At 43.7% G+C, this 20,545-nt stretch overlaps 1 protein-coding gene across 9 annotated transcripts in view; it reads left to right on the top strand.

The window, feature by feature from the left end:
- INPP4A (inositol polyphosphate-4-phosphatase type I A) overlaps positions 1–20,545 on the top strand; it is a 146,249-nt gene that overhangs the window by 76,775 nt on the left and 48,929 nt on the right. For all 9 annotated transcript variants that reach the window (XM_025354440.1, XM_025354445.1, XM_025354439.1 and 6 more), the window contains exons 5-10: positions 12,989–13,107; positions 15,775–15,891; positions 16,175–16,254; positions 17,948–18,059; positions 18,983–19,073; positions 19,618–19,765. In XM_025354440.1, coding sequence (XP_025210225.1) covers positions 12,989–13,107; positions 15,775–15,891; positions 16,175–16,254; positions 17,948–18,059; positions 18,983–19,073; positions 19,618–19,765 — 667 coding nt within the window. The remainder of the gene's footprint in view (positions 1–12,988; positions 13,108–15,774; positions 15,892–16,174; positions 16,255–17,947; positions 18,060–18,982; positions 19,074–19,617; positions 19,766–20,545) is intronic.

Here is a 20,545-nt window from a genome sequence, read left to right as displayed (position 1 = left end):
GGCTCCTCAGCATGGGGCCCGCTCCCTTGGGGGTGTGCTCTCCACAGGGGGCTGGGGACGGGGAGGTGAGCCCACCTAGAGCTGCCGACAGAGCCCTCCCCACCCCCACCCCTATGGGAGAAAGGGAAGGAGGGGCTGGCAAAACCGGGCGTGGAATTCAGCTTTGTTGCCCCCGGCTGCAAGGCCTTGTGTTGGCTGAGTTTCACTCTCCAGCCCTCAGTTCCCTGTTGTATAAAAGGCAACATTGGCACCTGCGTGCTGTCTTTCTCAGGATCAGATAAGAATATACTGAAAAGTGGATCAGAATGTGCTGAGTCTGGGGTCAGTGATGCGTGGCATCCTGTGCTTACCCAGAGGCCTGAGACGCCTCTCCATCAGAGCCCAGTGCTACCCAGCACTCCGCTCCCCTTTTCCCATTCCTTGGTCAACATGAGTTGGTGGCCTGGCACCAATGTCCAAGAGGTGATGTGACATAAAAGAGGCACCTCCTGGGGAGTCAGATGACCTGGATTCCAGCCTTGACCATGCCAGGCTAACCACGTGGCCTTGAGCCTGCCACTCGACCTTGCTGGAACAGTTTCCTCCTATGCTACATGAGGATTCTACTGCTTGTTTGAGAGGCAAAGAAGATCAAGGTGGTTAAGCACCCCCCAGCCCCAAAAGACTTGGACAAATTGCAAAACCCATAAAAGTGTAAGTACACTACTGGCCGGGTACAGGAGCTCACATATGTAATCCTAGCACTTTGAGAGGCTAAGCCAGGAGGACTGCTTGAGGCCAGGAGTTTGAGAGCAGCCTGGGCAACATAGCAAGACCCTGTTTCTAAAAAAAGAAAGAAAGAAAAAAAAAAAAAAGTACCTGGCTGTGGTGGCACACACCTGTATTCCCAGCTACTGAGGAGGCTGAGGTGGAGGGCACCCTTGTGCCTAGGAGTTTGAGACTGCAGCGAGTTATGATTGGGCCACAGAGGGATACCCTGTCTCTAAAAAATAATAATGAAAAAGAAACAAAAAATAGAATTTGGAAGAAACTGAGACATTGCAGAAAGTTCCAAAGAAATTATAATTTATGTTGGCCAGGTGTGGTGGCTCACTCCTGTAATCCCAGCAGTTTGGGAGGCCGAGGTGGGCGGATCACCTGAGGTCAGGAGTTCAAGACCAGCCTGGCCAACATGGTGAAACCCTGTGTCTACAAAAATACAAAAATTAGGCAGGCATGATGGCGGGTGCCTGTAATCCCAGCTACTCAGGAGGCTTAGGCACGGGAATAGCTTGAAGCCAGGAGGTGGAGGTTGCAGTGAGCCGAGATTGCACCATTGCACTCCAGCCTGGGCAACAGAGCGAAACTCTGTCTCGAAAAAAAAAAAAAGAATTATAATTTATATACTCAAGAAAAGATGGTATATCTATAAAACAAAACCAGGACACTATAAAGATAAAAAGAACAATTGAAGAACAAGAACACTCTTAGATATTTAAAATATGATAGACAAAATTTAAAAAATTCTGTAAAGTTTGGAAGTTGGTCAAGGAATTCTTCCAGAAAGTAAGATTTTAAAAACAAAATAGAAAATGGGTAAGAAATAGAAATGGAAATTTTGAGAGTAAATCCAGAAGGTCCAATATTTAGAAGAAAAAACAGAAGAGAATGTAAGGGAGGAAATGCAAAGAAAGAGGAAATCTCCAAGAACTGAAGAATGTGTCTGTAGGTTAAAAATGTCTACCAAGGCTCAGCACAACAATGAAAGAGACCCATAGCAAGATATGCTGTGGTGAAATTTCAGATCATAGAGAATAAAATGAAGATCCTAAAAAGTTCCAGGAAGAAAATAAAACAGATCATACCCAAGGATCAGGAATAAAACTGGCATGGAATGTCTCAGGGACACTGGAAACTGGAAGACAGTGAGACAACACCTTTAATTATATTTTCAACCCAGAATTCTCTGCCCAACCAGACTATCAGTCAAATGTGAGGGTAGGAAGAAACTTGTTTCAGCTGCACAGAGTTGTACAGCAAAAATTTACTTCCCCTGCATTCTTTTCTCCGGAAGCTAGTGGAGGATGTGTTCCCATCCTAAAGAGGGACCACACTGAGCAAAGAAGTCATGGGATCCAGGAAACAGGGTCATCACAAGAGGGAAGTGGAAGGAATCCCACATGGTTTTTAATGAGTAATATGTGCTTAACTTTCATCATGACAATGTGGATTTAACAAAAATTGAGCTAAAATGATTGCATATGGAGAGAGGATGACAGTTGGTATAATTGAGTTAAAAATCCTCATCCCCTATAAAAGAAATCAGGACATTTCTGAATCTGGTGAATGGAAAACAGTAATATAGTCATGTTAATTGGGCACATGGAGGAATAAACTGCTTTAAAAAGTAAGGATGAGTTTTATGTTAAGTGAATTTTACCCCAGTTTTTTAAAAGGGGAGGAGCTGGGCGCGGTGGCTCACGCCTGTAATCCCAGCACTGTGGGAGGCCGAGGCGGGTGGATCACAAGGTCAGGAGATCGAGACCATCCTGGCTAACACGGTGAAACCCCGTCTCTACTAAAAATACAAAAAATTGGCCGGACGTGGTGGCGGCGCCTGTAGTCCCAGCTACTCAGGAGGCTGAGGCGGGAGAATGGTGGGAACCCGGGAGGTGGAGCTTGCAGTGAGCCGAGATGGCACCACTCCACTCCAGCCTGGGCGACAGAGCAAGACTCCATCTCAAAAAAAAAGGAGGAGCAGGGGCTGAATTATTGAATGGACAAATGTGTTGACTTTTAAAATAAAAACTTACAATTTAAAAAATGTATGTTCATTGTGAAACCTTCAATACAGAAAATGTTGAAGAAAAAGAAAACTTTATTGCAGTGAGGTTGTCAGTTATCACTTTGGTATATATCCTTCCAAGTATATATGTTTGACCCTCACAGAGTACTGTATGGAGATTTTTCATGATTTTTGGTTGTGGAAGTGATAGAATTATTTCCAAACATGTCATCATAGTGCTCTTGACATTCTTTTTTCATGTAGCAAAACATCTTTTTTAATATGTATGGGATCTGCTTCATCATTTTAAATGCCTTCCTAGAGCTCTAATAGCACTGTGCCATACTTATTTTAGCCAGCCTCCTACTGTTGGACTTTCAGGTTCTTCCCAATTTGCCATTATAAACACCATCACAGTGAACGTATTTATGTATAGATCTTTCATACATTTTGCTGATTATTTCCTTAGGATATACTCTTGAATATAGCATTGTTGAATCAAATGTATGCAGTTTACCTCAACAGCATTTATTTAGCGTTTATTCAGCTGGGATTACAGATGATCAGGTTGGAGAGACAAGGCTTACACATCAGAGGTGTGTGGTTTCTATGGAAATATGCCCAATGAGTGACGTAAGTGAGCCTGCAGGCTCAGAGAAAACTTAATGGAAGCTATGGAACTTGAGGCAGGCATCAAACCCTGGTTGAAATTTAGATAGGCTGGGTTGCGGGAGGAGGCCAGGAGAGAATGTCCCTTGTAGGAAGGCATGTTCTGAAGGTGGCCATGGGACCATCAACCCTTAAAGTAATCTCAGTCTTCCCAGCCTTTGGCCACCTGCTGTACCTTAGTCCGTCTGCCATCATTACTGCCTGAAAGACCTGAATATTCCTACCTTGCATAGGTGTCAGGAAAACTCACACCTGATAAAAGGGCAAGTAGAGGGAGGTCACAGGTTGCTTAAGGGTACTTTGTAACTTAAAGGAGAGACAAGTAGATCAGTCAAATTGGGGGATTCCTGTTGAGGCAGACATAATGGAAGAAACAAGAGAGAACTTAAAATAGTAATAAAACCTTGAAGCCTCTAGAAGAAAAATAGGAGAACTTTCAAACTCAGGGTAGGCATAGATTTGGACAGAGCACAAAAAGCACTTCGTTTTAGTTTGCTACTGCTGCCATAACACATTACCACAAATTTAGCAGGTTAAAGCAATACAAATATGTGATCTTACAGTTCCCTTAGATTAGAAATCCAGTGTACTCACTGGGTCTTTGCGTAGAGTCTCACAACACGAAAATCAGCGTTAGCAGGGCTGGATTTATTTAGAAGGCCTCTAGGGCCTGTTTCCTATCTATTTCCTTGCTCATTCACGTCATTGGCAGAATTCAGTTGCTAGTGGTTTTAAATTTTAGGACCCCAGCTTTTGGCTAGCTATCAGTTAAGGCCCGCTCCCAGCTCATAGAAGCCACTCACATTCCTCTTGTGGGCTTATAGTCCTCTTCCTCCATCTTCAAAGCTGGCAGTGGCAGGTCTAGTGGCCCTCCATGCTTCGAATCTCTCCTGCCTCTTCTTCCGTTGTTACATCTTTATGATTCACCCTAAGGCCTTCCTCTTCTACTTTTAAGGGCCTCTGTGATAGATTGAGCCCATCCGCATGATCCATCTGAAGATCCCGTAATCACATCTGTAAAGTCTCTTTTGCCATGTAATGTCATCGATTCGTAGTTTCTGAGGATTAGGACATAGATACTTTTTGTCAGGGAGGGGCTTCTCTGCCTACCGCTCCCTAAAATTTAAAAGGGATACATTGAATTTCATCAAAATAAGAAATTGCTGTCCATAAGAGACATCACTAAGAAAATGAATAGATGAACCACAGACTGGAAAAAAATATTCACAACACATATACTTCACAAAGGACAAATAAATAGTAAAAAAGTAAACAACCCAATTTTTAAAATGAGCAAAAGACTTGAATAGACGCTAGACAAAATAAGTTATACAAATGAACAATAAACAATAAAATGATGCTTAACATCGTTAGTCGTCATGTAACCGTAAATTAAAACACATCCATTAGAATGGGTAAAATTAACAACAACAACAAAAACACTAACTGTACCCAACTGGAACTTTTGTATATTGCTGGTGGGAGTGGAAAATGATACAAACACATTGGAAAACAGTTTCTCGTAAAGTTAAATAGATTTCAGTCGTTTGTAATTATGCAGAAGAAATGAAAAAGTGTTCACAAAAAGACATGAACAACAACATTTATGTCACCTTTATTTAATAGTTCAAAGCTGAAAACAACCCAAGTGTCTATTAACAGTAGAATGAATAAATTGTACAGTGGAATATGACTCTCTTTTTAAAAAAGAATGAATTATCAATACATGTAACAACATAGATGAGTCTCAAAACATTCCGTTTGTATGAAATTCAAGAACAGACAAAAGAATAGTGATGGAAATCAGAAAATGATTGCAAAACGAGGAGATTTGTATAAGAGGAAACTTTCTAGTCTAATGAAAAAGTTGTACCATCTTGTTTTGATGGTGCTTACATGGGTGTTTATGATTGTCAAAACTCATTGATCAGAAAAACCTAAGCTCTTTGTATTTTATTGTATCCAATAAATAATGAAGGTTCATGAAGATATATGAGAAGATATTACAGAGAATGAAAATTAATTTTTGGAAATAAAAATCAATTTACTAATTTTAAACCACTAGTTGACATTTAAAAAATAAAATAAGAATGATGAGGGCAGATATGGCAGAGTGAAGACTTCCAAAAATCTTCTCTTCTATAAAGGCAATGAGTGTACAAAAATGGTCAAAATTGTTTCAGAACTCTGAAAATTAACAGAGGCCTACAGTACTCTGGGGAGCATTTATTTAAGAAAAATGGTGTATTAGTCTGTTCTTGCAGTGCTATAAAGAAATACCTGAGGCTGAGTAATTTATAAAGAAAAGAGGTTTCTTTTCTCTTATGAGGCTTATGGTTCTGCAGGCTGTTCAAGCATGGCACCAGTGGCTTCTCAGCTTCTGCTGAGCCCTCAGGGATCTTTTATTTACAGCAGAAGGAAAAGCAAGAGCGAGCATCTTACATGGTGAGAGAGGGAGGAGGTGCTGCACACTTTTAAACAACCAGGTCTCACATAAACTTGCCCCGTTATCGTCCTCTCCCTAGCTCCAGGTAGCCTTGAAAGCCAGCATCTCTGATGTTATAGTGAAAAGCAATAGCCTAAAGGTCACTGAAGGGGACAGAATGGGGTTGGAGATCCTACAAAAAGCCCCTTTCTTAGAGAGTTGTCATTATTTGTCCTGTCTGGCAGTTCCCTGGAAAACCCCACATCCCATACCTGCCTTTATTTGGCTTAACTCAGAATCAGTGGGAACAGTTTTTTCCCTGAGAATGTTTGTCAAAAACAATCACTGTCCATTTTTTGACATTACAGCTGCCTGAGGTAGTGATAACAGTTGGAGCAAACAAAAAGCTAAGCAAAAAAACCTTAAAAGGGGAAGCTGGGGAATGAGATATTCACAGGGAGATTTGAAAAGCTCTTTCATATTCCTGGGAACCTCAAAGGCCCGTGAAGGGCTGTGCACATGTCCAGAGCTGTGTGCATACTCAGGAGACTTGAGAAGGCCCTAAGCAAGTACCTGAGATTGACCCTGAGGTTCTATGCAAGCAGCACATGAAGTCTAAGACAGAGTTATAAACTGACTGCCTGAACGATGAAAATGCACCCCAGTATACACACAGGGACTGTTAGCTAAAGCTACAGCAAAGGTCTGTGATTCTGGTATTTACAGAAACATCTGTCCAACCATTATCTGACTACTAACCTAATGAAGCAGTCACTTCAGTGGCCACACATGACAAAGAGTATTACTTTACAGAATTCAATCAGAAAAGGCACTGAAGAAACAGCCACACAAAAGAGCAGCAACAACAAAGCCTGGGGAAGGGGGAGAATCTAATTCCAGAGATCCCACATTGTATTATCTAAAATGTGTAGTTGCCAACAAGAAGTTATGAGACATTGCAGATAACAAAGTATGGCTCATACACAGAGGGAAAAAAACCCATACAGTTGGTAGAAACCATCCGTAGGAAGCACAAATGTTGAACTTAGTAGACAAAGATTTGTAAATCAGCTATTTTAAGTATGTTGAGATAACTGAAGGAGACTATGTCCAAAGAACTGAGGAAAGTGTGAGAACAATGTCTCACCAAATAGAGACTTGAAGAGATAGAAACTATAAAGATATCTAAATAGAAATTCTGGAGTTCAAAATTATAATAACTGAAATGAAAAATTCATTAAGAGAAGCTCAACTGTAGACTTGAGAAGGCAGAAGAAAGAATCAGCAAACCTGAAGACAGGTCAGTTGAGATTATCCAGTCTGAGGAACAGAAAGGAAAAAAGAATGAAGAAAAATGAACAGAGCCTCAGATACCTGTGGGACACAATCAAGTGCACCAATATATGTATAATAGGAGTACCAGAAGAAGAGTAAATCGAGAAGGGGGAAGATAAAAATGTTTCAATAAATAATGACCAAAAACTTCCCATATTTGATAGAAAACATGAATCTACATATCCAGGGAGCCCAATGAACTCCATGTAGGATAAACTCAAAAGAGATCCACACTTGATACATCATACTCAAACCACTGAAAGCCAAAGACAGAATCTTCAAAGCAGCAAGAAAGAAGTGATCTATCGTGTATAAGGGATCATCAATAAGAGTAAGCTAATTTCTCATCAGAAACCATGGAGGTCAGGAAGGTGGTGGGATGATGTATGCAAACTGCTGAAAGAAAAAGACAACCAAGAATTTTCTATTCATCAAAAATGTCCTTCATAAATGAATAAGCCATATGTGGTATGTTTGTACAATTGAATGTTACTCATCAATGAAAAGGAACGAAGTACGGATATTTGCTAGAGTATGGATAAACCTTTATAATATTCTAATTGAAGAAGCCAGATACAAAAGCCACCTATTGTGTGATTCCACTTATATGAAATGTCTGGAATAGACAAATCTATATAGATAGAAAGTAGATTAGTGGTTTCATGGGGGACCAGTGAATGGGGTAATGGGTTTGGTTTGTTGTTGTTTTTGGGTTGATGAGAATGTTAAGACGTTAAGGAATTTGTGGTGATGGTTGCACAACTCTGAATGCCTTTAAAAACCACAGAATTGGGCCGGGTGTGTAGCTCATGCCTGTAATCCCAGCACTTTGGGAGGCTAAGGCAGGCGGATCACAAGGTCAGGAGATCGAGAGCATCCTGGCTAATATGGTGAAACCCCATCTCTACTAAAATTATAAAAAATTAGCCGGGCGTGGTGGCGGCACCTGTAGTCCCTGCTACTCGGGAGGCTGAGGCAGGAGAATGGCGTGAACCCGGGAGGCGGAGCTTGCAGTGAGCTGAGATCACACCACCGCACTCCAGCCTGGGCAACAGAGTGAGACTCCATCTCAAAACAAAACAAAACGAAACAGAGAATTGTGTACTTTAAGAGGGTGAACTTTGGCCGGGCGCGGTGGCTCAAGCCTGTAATCCCAGCACTTTGGGAGGCCGAGGCGGGTGGATCATGAGGTCAGGAGATCGAGACCATCCTGGCTAACATGGTGAAACCCCGTCTCTACTAAAAATACAAAAAACTAGCCGGGCGTGGTGGTGGGCGCCTGTAGTCCCAGCTACTCGGGAGGCTGAGGCAGGAGAATGGCGTGAACCTGGGAGGCGGAGCTTGCAGTGAGCCGAGATCGCGCCACTGCACTCCAGCCTGGGCGACAGAGCGAGACTCCGTCTCAAGATAAAAAAAAAAAAAAAAAAAAAAAAAAAAAAAAAAAGAGGGTGAACTTTATGATATGTAAATCATATCTTAAAAGAAACGTAGTAAAAATCAAAGCAACACTGCTGAAAACTGTTACAAATCTGTGAAGGTAAATGAAGGAACCATCTCACAGTTCAAGGAAAAAATATCAAGAAAGAGATTGTTGGTGAAGAGATATGACAGATTTGGGAGTTCTGGTATTTGATCAATAGGAGACCTAGAAGCAGAGAGCCGGAAAGAGGAGTAGCAGTGAGCCAGAAGCAACAGAAGAATTCTTTGCAGAGGGAAGAATGGACTTAAGACTCAAGAATATTCCAACTGCCAGGCATCTCCTTGTGAGACTAACACATTCTAAGGAGAAAGAAAATCTTTTTCTAGATAAATAACAAACAAAAATCAAATCTACCATTAAGGACAACTAGAAAAAATGAAAAAAAAATCTGAACTATCTGGTCCATGCAACCAGAGAACTGATAGGACCGTAAAGAATCTGAGAGCAGAGGCCCACTTATTCCTTTGAGGGCTTACAGTGGTTCCCAAGAGGAAGGCCAAGAGGTCCAGAGGCTGCGCAGTGCTTTAGACAGTGTCTCAGTGCAGAAGTGACAGGGATTGCTTTCTAGGGTCTGTTAGGGGAAGGATGCTTGACGAAACCCCTCTCACTTTGATCTAGAATCCAGAAGGCTAAATCTAAACCTCTAGAGTAAGGGGAACCAGAAGCAGGTGTTCATAGGGACTACAGGTTCATTAAGTTACTGCAAGTAAATGAAAACATTTCAGAGTGCTAGTCCTCCCTAGAACCTTGCAGAAGTAGTTACAAATCTTCTCTGGAGAAAGACAGCACCATCCTAGGCCTCAAATCACTTCTACAAGCAATTCTTGTAGTATTCAGCATAAAATCATGATTTCTCAGAAACATGAGGAAATAAGAAATATGAACAGAAACAGTAAGCATAGAAATAGACCCAAAGGGGCCGTATATATTAGAGTTAAGAGACAAACATTAAAATAACCGTTATTGACTATATGTCTTAGTTAATAGGGACTACTATAACAGAATATTGTAGACTGGGTGGCTTGAAAAATAGAAATTTATAGCTCATAGTTCTGGAACCTGGGAAGTGCAAGATTAAGATGCTAGGATATCTGTTGTCTGATGAGGGCCAGCTTCCTGGTTTGCAGATGGACGTAGTCTTGCTGTGTTCTCACATGGCAGAGAGCAGAGCAGAGGGAGCAAGCTCTTGTGTCTCTTCTTTTAAAGGCACTAATCCCATTCATGAAGAGTCTACCCTTGTGACCTAATCACCTCTGAAAGGCCCCATCCCTAATACCATCACATTGGGATATAAGATTTCAACACATAAGTTTTGATGTTTGTGTCAGAGGACAGACCTACTTAAAGAAACTTTAGGGGGACACAAACTTTCAGTCATAACACTATGGTAAAGAAGAAAAAAGACGACATTGAACATTTTCAGAGAACTAGAAGCCATGAAAAGAACCACATACATATTTTAGAATTCAAAGAAAAATTTCAAGAAGAAAATTTACAAAATGAAGCCAGAGCCATAAAAATAATGGAAAAAAAGCTCAGAGGAGAGTAAAAACAGCATAGTGAGAGGTCTCACATTACATTTATTCTGTATCTTTAAGAAGGAACACAGAAAAGGGTCCGAAGCAGTATTTATAGGTGAGCATTTCTCCCAAACGAATACAACAGTTTCACCAAATAAATACAAACAAACGTACCTCGGTACATCATAATGAAACTACTGAAAGCCGCAGTCAGTGGGAAAATTATAAAAACTGTCACAAAACACAATCTTAAAGTAGCAACAACTAGACCAACAGCTGATTTCGTAACAGAAAACACAGAGGCCTAGAGACAATACATTTAAAGGGCTTAGAGAAAATAACTGCTTAGAGAACATTTCCTTCAAGAAGTAAGGTGGAATAAAGACATGTTTTAAACCTTGAAAGCTGAAAGCATGCCAACACCACACTTACAGAATAAACAATGCTAAGAGATGTTCCTCAGTAGAAGGCCGATGATTCCAGATGGGCGCTCACCAATAGAGAAAGCACTGGAAATTCCAAGACATGAGATTAGGGGTCAACATCTGGGTTATAGCTGCACGAATAGCAACTATAGAAAAACATGCACACACACACAAATGTGTGTGCTAACAAAAAAGAGAGCTGGTATGGCAATCTTAATGTCAGAAAAAGTGTAATTAGAACCCGAAGAGTAGATCGAGCTGTGAACGGTGGTTAGTTAGGTCACCACAGGTCCTTTCAAAGGACGGAGATAGCCAGTAACTTACTCCAAAGGAACAGAGACATCTTCCCAACTAAACTCTCCTCAGAGCATGTCAAGCTGTTGCTCTCCCCCACCCTTCCAGAGTCATATCTCTTCCTTCCCTCTTTGTATTTTTCTGTCTTTTAATCTCTCCTTTTTTCTCCCTGTTCTTTCTTTCATTTTTATTAGTGTCTTCCTTCATCCCATCACTCCTCCTCTCCCTGAATTTTCTGTGCATTTGTCTCACCTGTTGTGGACACAATATATTTTTAAATAGGAGTTCATATGTTTTTTCTATTTTATTTTAAAATTGCAATAAAATGTACACAAAATGTATTATTTTAACCATTTTTAAGTATACAGTTCGGTGGCGTTAAGTATAGTCATGTATCACTTAATGGTGAGGATACATTCTGTCAAATGTGTCATTAGGCGATGTTGTCCTTTTGTGAACATGGCAGAGTGTACCAACAGGATCCCAGATGGTGCAGCTTCCTAGGCTCCTAGGTATAGCCTGTCACTCCTAGCCTGTTAGACTATGTTCGTGGTGTAGCCTGTTACTCCTAGCCTGTTATTATGTCCATGGTATAGCCTGTTACTCCTAGCCTGTCATTATGTCCATGGTATAGCCTGTTACTCCTAACCTGTTACTATGTCCATGGTATAGCCTGTTACTCCTGGCCTGTTACTATGTCCATGGCATAGCCTGTTACTCCTGGCCTGTTACTATGTCCATGGTATAGCCTGTTACTCCTAGCCTGTTACTCCCAGCCTGTTACTATGTCCATGGTATAGCCTGTTACTCCCGGCCTGTTACTATGTCCATGGTATAGCCTATTACTCCTGGCCTGTTACTATGTCCATGGTATAGCCTGTTACTCCTAGCCTGTTACTATGTCCATGGTATAGCCTGTTACTCCTAACCTGTTACTATATCCATGGTATAGCCTGTTACTCCTAGCCTGTTACTATATCCATGGTATAGCCTGTTACTCCTAGCCTGTTACTATGTCCATGGTATAGCCTGTTACTCCTAGCCTGTTACTATGTCCATGGTATAGCCTGTTACTCCTAGCCTGTTACTATATCCATGGTATAGCCTGTTACTCCTAGCCTGTTACTATATCCATGGTATAGCCTGTTACTCCTAGCCTGTTACTATGTCCATGGTATAGCCTGTTACTCCTAGCCTGTTACTATGTCCATGGTATAGCCTGTTACTCCTAGCCTGTTACTATATCCATGGTATAGCCTGTTACTCCTAGCCTGTTACTATGTCCATGGTATAGCCTGTTACTCCTAGCCTGTTACTATGTCCATGGTATAGCCTGTTACTCCTAGGCTGCCAACCTGGACAGCATGTTACTGTACTAAATATTATTGGCAGTTGTGTATCTAAACATAGAAAAGGAAATGTGTTTGTACTGGGATGTTAGGATGGCTGTGACATCACTAGGCAATAGAAATTTTTCAGCTCCGTTATAATCTGTGAGACCACTGTCATATATGTGGTTTATCATTGATTGTAAATGAACAGTGGCTCACTTAAAAAAAAAAAAGAAGAGCTTTGTTTACTTTGCCATAGAATTCTAATTTTCTTCCAGCATCCATCCATCCACCTGCCAGGACACGTGGGGCACCATATGCTCAGAGTCAGCCACAGCAGTCACAGGATGCAAGCACGGGTAGCTCTGTCTTAGATTTCATAGACTCCGTGGCTCCTTTGCTTGATTGCTTAGGGTTGGAATAGTTACCGAGGTCAGACTTGAAGGGTTGGACCTATATGAGGTTTCTGGCTTTGTGTTCCACTCCATGGACATGGGAAGCCCCCGTCAGCGCAGCCTTTCACTGAAGTTATGGCATTGCTGTCTTGGAGGGTGCTGGGGAGGGGGCATATAAAGAGATTGTTTCAAATTTTAAAAATCACCTCCCTGTGACAACTGACGATGTGATCGTCTCACCTCTTTGAATGTCGTTTACTCTTTGTGCTTTCTTTGAGTGTATTTGGAACAGAGAACTGATGAGAGTCTGGTTTTAAAGGATTCATTTCTTTCCCATCTTGATTCTGTAGCTTGCAGTGAGCTGCATACTCCATCGCTAGATCGAAAGCCAAATAGTTTTGTTGCGGTGAGTGTCACCACCCCTCCTCAGGCATTCTGGACGAAGCATGCACAGACGGAGATCATTGAGGTGGGTGCTCGTGGTCCCTCCCTGAGGTGCTGTGGGACATTCTCTAGTGGTGTCTCTTGTCCTGATGTTCAGTTACTCGTGCATCTGTAGCTGAAGCCGTATTTACGTGAGTTGTTGCTATTTTCCCGTGGGTTTTCAGTACATTGATATTGTTCATCACATTTACTCATCTGGGTAGCATTTATGTTGCCATATCCTTTACAGTTATTGATTAACTATTGGCAGCTTGTTTTCGAACAATGATCCTGTAAGCTTTATTGCCTTGTAAGAGGTAAGACCTAATTCCTTCTTGTCCCCTCCAGTTGGCTGTTACTTTGGAAGAGTTGTGCTCGTTAATCAAAGTTTAGAAGAGTATTAACTATTAACCACTCTCTTGTCCAGACATACCCCTATTTTTGTTGGTTTTTGTTTTTACAGCCTTTTGAGTTTTGTGTCACATGTTTACGTTTTCCACTAAGTTACATGATAAACATTTATGGAGGGAATTTTGCAAAATCCTTTTAGATCATCGAGCACATTACGTAACACTAAGTGTAGGAGTTGGTGGCATGAGATCCTGCAGTTGTAAAGTGAAGAATTATCAAACTTTAACTGCATTTCTTCTTCTTCACCAGTTGTGCATTTTGGAAGCTAGCCCACCCTTTCGGTCTCTTAGGAACTTATTTCCAAGTTCACGTCAACAATTCTGCTTTCTAAGCATTTGTCGAGTGCTATCTACACATCTAAGCATAGTGCCAGGCACTGTGGATGATACAGAGCCCACCAGGGCACAGTCCCTGCCCCGAGGAACTGACCAGCTGGTGGATGGGGAGGCAGAAATGAATATGGCTGCCCCTGTGCACAGCGAGTATGGGAAGTATTGGAGTAGGAAGGTGAGGAGAGCACCAGGAGGCTGGGATCCTATCTGACTCTCAGAACAGGCTTCCTAGGGTGGGGCTTCATGAAATTCTGCTTCAGTACGTCTGCATTTCTCGCAAGCATTTCTTGCAAGCTCCCAAGTGCATTTCTCCCAAGTGCATTTCTCGCAAGCTCCCAGGTGATGCCCAGGTAGCCAGTCGGGGGACTCCATGTGAAGAGCCCGCCAAAGTTCTGTTGTGGTTATGCAGATGTGTGACCACAGGGAAGGACCATGCGGGTTTGGGGTCTAACTGTATCCTGGTCGGTGTGTGAAAGGCACACGTAGGAGAGCAAGGAACGAAAGCCTTGAAGGCCGTGGTGTTAATCAGCACACGGTAGTGAGCCCCAGTGTAGGCTTCTGGGCAGGGGAGTCACCTGACCAGATGTCCTAACTTGTATAGGACAGTCATTTGGAGGAGTGAGAGTGGGAGGGAGTGGAAAGAAAGGAGTGTGTGACAGAGGCTTTGAAGGTGAACCTTGCAAGGGGAGTTGCAAGAGAATATCATCTCCCGGCCGGGCGCGGTGGCTCAAGCCTGTAATCCCAGCACTTTGGGAGGCCGAGACGGGCGGATCACGAGGTCAGGAGATCGAGACCATCCTGGCTAACACGGTGAAACCCCGTCTCTACTAAAAAAAAATATAAAAAATTAGGCGGGCGCCTGTAGTCCCAGCTCCTCCGGAGGCTGAGGCAGCGTAAACCCGGGAGGCGGAGCTTGCAGTGAATTGAGATCCGGCCACTGTACTCCAGCCGGGGCGACAGAGCGAGTCTCCGTCTCAAAAAAAAAAAAAGAATATCATCCCCCAGACAGCAGGGGGTTTTGTCTGCTTTGCTTCATTACTGTTTCCCAGACACTTAGAATAGTGCCTGGTGCCCAGTAAATGTTTGTGGAAGGAATGAGTGAATGAATGATCACTGGGTGGTTGAGAACAACAGAGAAGAAGGCACCAAAGTGCATGCCCGGGCTTTTAGCCTGCTTGGAAAGGGAGTCAGAGGTGGCCTTAGCCAAGGGCGGGTAGAGGGAGAGATGAGTTGGTCGAGGCCCTAGCAGCCCACCCAGGTGGAGCTGTCCGGTCAGCTTGACCGCCTGGATCTGGATCTGCAGAGAGAAAGCGGAGGCAGAGGCCCAGGGAACGGTGGCTGTTATAACTACCTGGTACCTGAGAGAGTATGGTATTATGGGGCTTTGGAGGACACGGCTAAGCTGCCGGGAAATAGTCACCTATGATCTAAAACCTAGTAGTTGATCCTAAAAAAAGGATAGCTTTTAAAAAGTCAGGCTTTAATTATTCCAAACACAGGCTTCTAGAAATATATAATAAACCACTTAAGCCATTCATTTTCTCTCTTTCATCTGCTTGTTTGTACCTCTTAAAGGAACAACCCAAAGTCGTAGGTCTAAATACACATTACAATTTAAGTCATAAAACTAAGAGTGCGTGTGGACATCCAACTTGTTTCAGTTTTTAGAAATTCCTCCCTCTGAGTGTGAAACCCATGAAATGAGTCCTCAGGCCCAGCTTGTTTCATGGGCTGATTTATTGTGTGTGGATCTGTCATGGTCTGTCAGACTTCCTTTTCCTCTTTTAAAAAGCAGAGGGTTTTGTTTGTTTGTTTGTTTTATGTATTTATTTGAGCTGCCTTTAGCATTCGTGTTGATTCAAGACAGTGAGAATGTTAGTTTCTCATTCTGAAAATGTTGATGTATTTCAAAAGCAATTACATTTTTAAAACCCAACCCTGTGTTCTGATTATTTCCTTTTCTGTTCTAGGGAACCAACAATCCTATATTTCTAAGCAGTATTGCCTTCTTTCAAGACTCTCTTATCAATCAGATGACACAAGTCAAACTCTCCGTGTATGATGTCAAAGATAGATCTCAGGGAACAGTTAAGTAATGTGTTGTAGTTCGTGGGATTTTCTTCCCTTTGAAAAAATTATGTAATCATTTGAATGAGAGGTGAACACAGATTCACTTCACTACCGGCTCACAAGTTAGCTCATGTCTAAATGCATTTGTCTTTGCAAATTTTTAAGCTTTCCCATCGGGCTTCTGACATCAGAGTAAGAGGTGCTGTGGGAGGCAGTCAGCTGGACTCTCTGGGGCCGTGGTAATTGCATCAGAAGCAAAGCAAGTACACCAATGCTGCCTCTCTTCCTTCTCTTCCTCAGATGTATTTACTGGGCTCTGGAACGTTCATTGTCAAAGATCTGCTGCAGGACAGGCATCATAGGTTGCATTTAACACTAAGGTTGGTGTTCAGTGTTATTCCCTTGGAAGGATCTGGAATGGTGAGGTCCAGGGACAGGTGGGGGAAGGACCCACTTCCTATACTGAGAGAGCACCCTTCCCTTCCCAGAAGCAGTCTGTGTGGCGACACTGTGTTGTCTAAAACAAATTACTTAGCCTATCAGGGAATGGAAACTTTTAGCATCCATAGGAGATATGAGCACAGCTGTTGCAAGCCCTAAAGGAAGGCCTGGATACATATCTAATGATACTGAGTGTGTTTCTCTGTTATTTAGCCCCTCCCCAGTAAAATATCATCCCCCAGACAGCAGGGAGTTTTGTCTGCTTTGCTTTACTGCTATTTCCCAGACACTTAGAATAGTGCCTGGTGCCCAGTAAATGTTTGTGGAAGGAATGAGTGAATGCAAGAGAAACCCCCACCGTGTCCCAGGATGAAAAGATGAAAGATATCAGGATGTCAGTCCTTCCAAATCATTTTAGGGGCACTTCCCACCAAAAACTCTGACATGGTGTTCTTTTTTCAGAATAATGTAAAAATTGTGAGAACTATGATCTGGGAAAATAATCCAAAATAGCTAGGAAAATTTGACAAAAAATTAAGTCCCTGCAATGTTGAGACGTTCTGAAGTTACTGTAAGTAAAGTAAAGACAGTATTGCAGGCGTTGACTATCTAATCAGTGGACAGGATGAGAACCCTGCAGCATCGTCTAAACATAGTTTGTTTAGAGAACTTCATTCAGGAAAAAGGAAAAAGGAAAAATCTTAGGTAAAATGAGAGGGATCATGTAAGGAAAAGGACTTTGAGAAAAATATTTAGTTACATCATGCGTCAGAGTTAACTCTAGTTGGGTTAGAGTTAAATGTACAAAATGGACACCATTCTTTTTAAAGGAGCTAAAGGCGACTGATCATTGAACAGATAGAGCAGGAAAGGACTTCACAGGCACGAGGACAGGGCGAGGAAATCACAAAGGAAATGGTCAGTAGATGGGACCAGACAAAAATTTAGAACCTGGTTAAGTGAGACCTTGTAAATAGAAAGCCTGAAGTTCCAGGGTGTCCCCAGGCTCCCTGGATGGATCAGATGAGCCCAGGCCACCATCAGCCACCTAGGTAAAATTAGAGGGATCGTGTAAGGAAAAGGTGTCAGGGCGAAGCTGACTGAGGCTGGGGTAGCATCAGCTCTGTCATCTCAGGATTCAAGGGCTTCAAGGAGCCCTGGCTGGATTCCGTTACTTGGAGTTCAGGCTTAGGCCTTGGGCTAATATAAACCTGAGGGTGGGGTGGGAAGGAACAGAAAAGGGCCCAGGGCCAGAACAAGGTGTTCTCTAGTCCTCACTCTGCCACGTGTCCCCCTCACCCTCTGGGCAGGGGTGAACCCAGGCACTGGCAGCAGCTCGAGAACAGCATTGGCTCCTCCTCAAGGAGGCCCCCTCTGACTTCACCCGCACGTCCACACTTCCCTGTGGTGCGTTGTCCCTGCAGACACAGCCCTCCGCTGTGCCCCATGGTTTCCTCGTCTGTCTCGCTGGGGAGGAGCCCTGTGTACACAGCGAATGCTGACCGACTGGTCAGTCAGCTCGGCCCTGCTGCCCCCAGGACCCTGATGACCCAGTATGGCCAGGACTTTGCATTTCAGCAGAAAAGAAGCACAGTTGCAGCACCACTCATTAAAGCATGTTGTACATCACAGGTCTGCAGAGAGTGACCGTGTGGGTAACATCACCGTGATTGGCTGGCAGATGGAGGAGAAGTCAGACCAACGGCCCCCTGTGACCCGGTCTGTGGACACTGTCAATGGGAGGGTGAGTTACGCCACTTTCCTCCTCTCCTTTAGAAAGAGCAAGGGAATTAATCGGTAAAAATGCGGCTCTCGTGGACTTAGCCTTTGTGCTCAGCAACGGGCAGGGCCTGCTGCTTGATGCCGCTCCCCATGGACACTCCGGTCCTCCTTAGGCACACCTTGAAGCAGGAAACAGGGCTCCCGCCTGTAAAGCCCTGCTGCCCTGGAGCCTGCCTGTGTTCTGGGTGCTATACTGGCCACATCTAGAGGGCAAGAGTAAGCAGGAAAGAGCCCTGCTGGAAGAACTGCTGTCAGGGGGCAACTTAGGGGGTGTGGAGGGCAAGTGAAGAGGCATTTAGGACCCAGGTCATCTGTCCTGTTTTGTTAATATCTTCCTCTCCCAGACACATGCGTGCCCTGCAGTCTCCTGGTGCATACCTTCACCTTTTCATATGCTCCCCTCTTCCCCGATCCTCCTCCCCCTCTCCAGCTACACCCTCCTGCACCCACTCTCATGCACAGTCTCTCACACAGACACTCAAAGAAAAATTCTAATTTCAGAGCCCCAACGCTGGTAAGTAGTCATTGTTGTACAATACAGAGATGTCTCATTTCACCCAAAATAAGCCCAGAATGTTAGTTCTGGAAATATCCCTTGGCATCATCTATTCTCTTCCTCTCGTTTTATACATCAGAACACTGAAACCAAGGTGAAGTGGCTGAGAAACCACGCATGCCTGGAGACTTGTGTGTGCATGAAGTGGTTCAACACACTGGGAGGTGAATTACTTTGTGGCTTGGGCAGCATCTTTATTGTAGAGTTCATGGTGGATATTCATCTTAAGAGTTCTGTTGTGATGTATTTAGGCCACTGTTTCTGCTGAGTGTTCTGGAGTCATCTGAATCTCTCACAGTTTTCTTGTGCATTTCCTTACACATTATCAGATGGTTCTTCCCGTCGATGAGAGCTTGACGGAGGCATTAGGAATCCGATCCAAATACGCTTCGTTGCGAAAGGACACTTTGCTGAAATCGGGTAAACAGCTTCCTCCTTTGGTATTCTTGCCTCTCTTGTGAGTATCCACTTGGGCCCGCAGTCCCCTTTGCTCCCCACCTGCTGCGATTGTCCCAGCCATGCACCCTAATTGTCACCTCTCTGCTGCTTATCCTCGTGTTCTTTTTGCAGCATATAAAGAGTTACTACAAAAAACAATAATAATTTTCCTTTAAAGAGGATTAAAAAATAAAAAAGAGTCAGTAATACTCCAAGGAAGTCACACTTCATCTCACTCTTTCCTGTTTCACATTGGGGTTGGTGACTGGCAACAGCCTCCCTGCCCCCAGCTGCTCGCGCTTTAGAGTTAGTTACATGTTCTGGGACAGGAAGATTGCATGTTGCTGGGAAGAAGCGTTCAGACCTAGTCACTTGGTGGGTTTTCGGTGTAAGTGTTTTAATTCCCGTGAGATGAACAGTGAGAGGACTTGAGTTGTCACCATCCCCGAGGGCCAGGAGCGAAGAACCCACGAGGCAGGTCTGCAGCCATTTCACATGCAGCCTGTCTCCCGTCATCCCACCTCAGTGTTCGGCGGCGCCATCTGCCGCATGTACCGGTTTCCAACCACCGATGGTAACCACCTGCGGATCCTGGAGCAGATGGCAGAGAGCGTGCTCTCCCTGCACGTGCCCCGGCAGTTCGTGAAGCTCCTACTAGAGGAAGATGCAGCCAGGTGAGGCCACACGGAAGGACTGACTGTCCATCATACCCGTATCATGTGCCCCTTCCTTTCTGAGATATAGTGGGCAGAGCACGGGCATCAGATAGACCGGACTGCAGACACAGCCTCTCCCCTGCAGCTCTGTGGCCTTGGCTTGCCTAAGCCTCAGTGTGCTCATTGGGGTCATGGATTCCTGTGCAGGGATTTTGTAAGACAGTGTGCTTGAACCCAGATGTGTGTCCTGCACTCAGAACCTCCTCCCTTCTCCTCTTTCCTCTTTTTTTTTGAAACAGAGTCTTGCTCTGTTGCTCAGGCTGGAGTGCAGTGGTGCAATCTCAGCTCAACGCAGCCCCCGTCTCCCAGGTTCAAGTAATTCTGCTGCCTCAGCCTCTGAAGTAGCTGGGATTACAGGTGTGCGCCACCAGGACTGGCTAATTTTTGTATTTTTAGTAGAGATGGCGTTTTACCATGTTGATTAGGCTGGTCTCGAACTACTGACCTCAGGTGATCCACCCACCTCTGCCTCCCAAAGTGCTGGGATTACAGGTGTGAGCCACCATACCCGGCCTGCCTTCTCTTCTTTTCTTTCCCCTCTCACTAGTCCTTCAGAAAGTTAGAAATAACTGGTAATTGTTTGATCCTAGCTGCCCAGCAGTAGTTTTCTAGGTTAGGGTCATAGATAAGGGCTCCAGAAGACTGAGTATGACCTGTCAGCTCACTGTGGTCCCATAAGGGTCTTAACCCTTCTGCATCTCTCAACCCAGGGCATATTTTGTCAGTCCTAAGGTGAGG

This window comes from Theropithecus gelada, chromosome 13, assembly GCF_003255815.1.
Source record: "Theropithecus gelada isolate Dixy chromosome 13, Tgel_1.0, whole genome shotgun sequence".
Classification (NCBI taxonomy): domain Eukaryota; kingdom Metazoa; phylum Chordata; class Mammalia; order Primates; family Cercopithecidae; genus Theropithecus; species Theropithecus gelada.
Note: the sequence above shows the minus strand (reverse complement) of the source record. Positions and strands in the feature narration are given on the sequence as shown.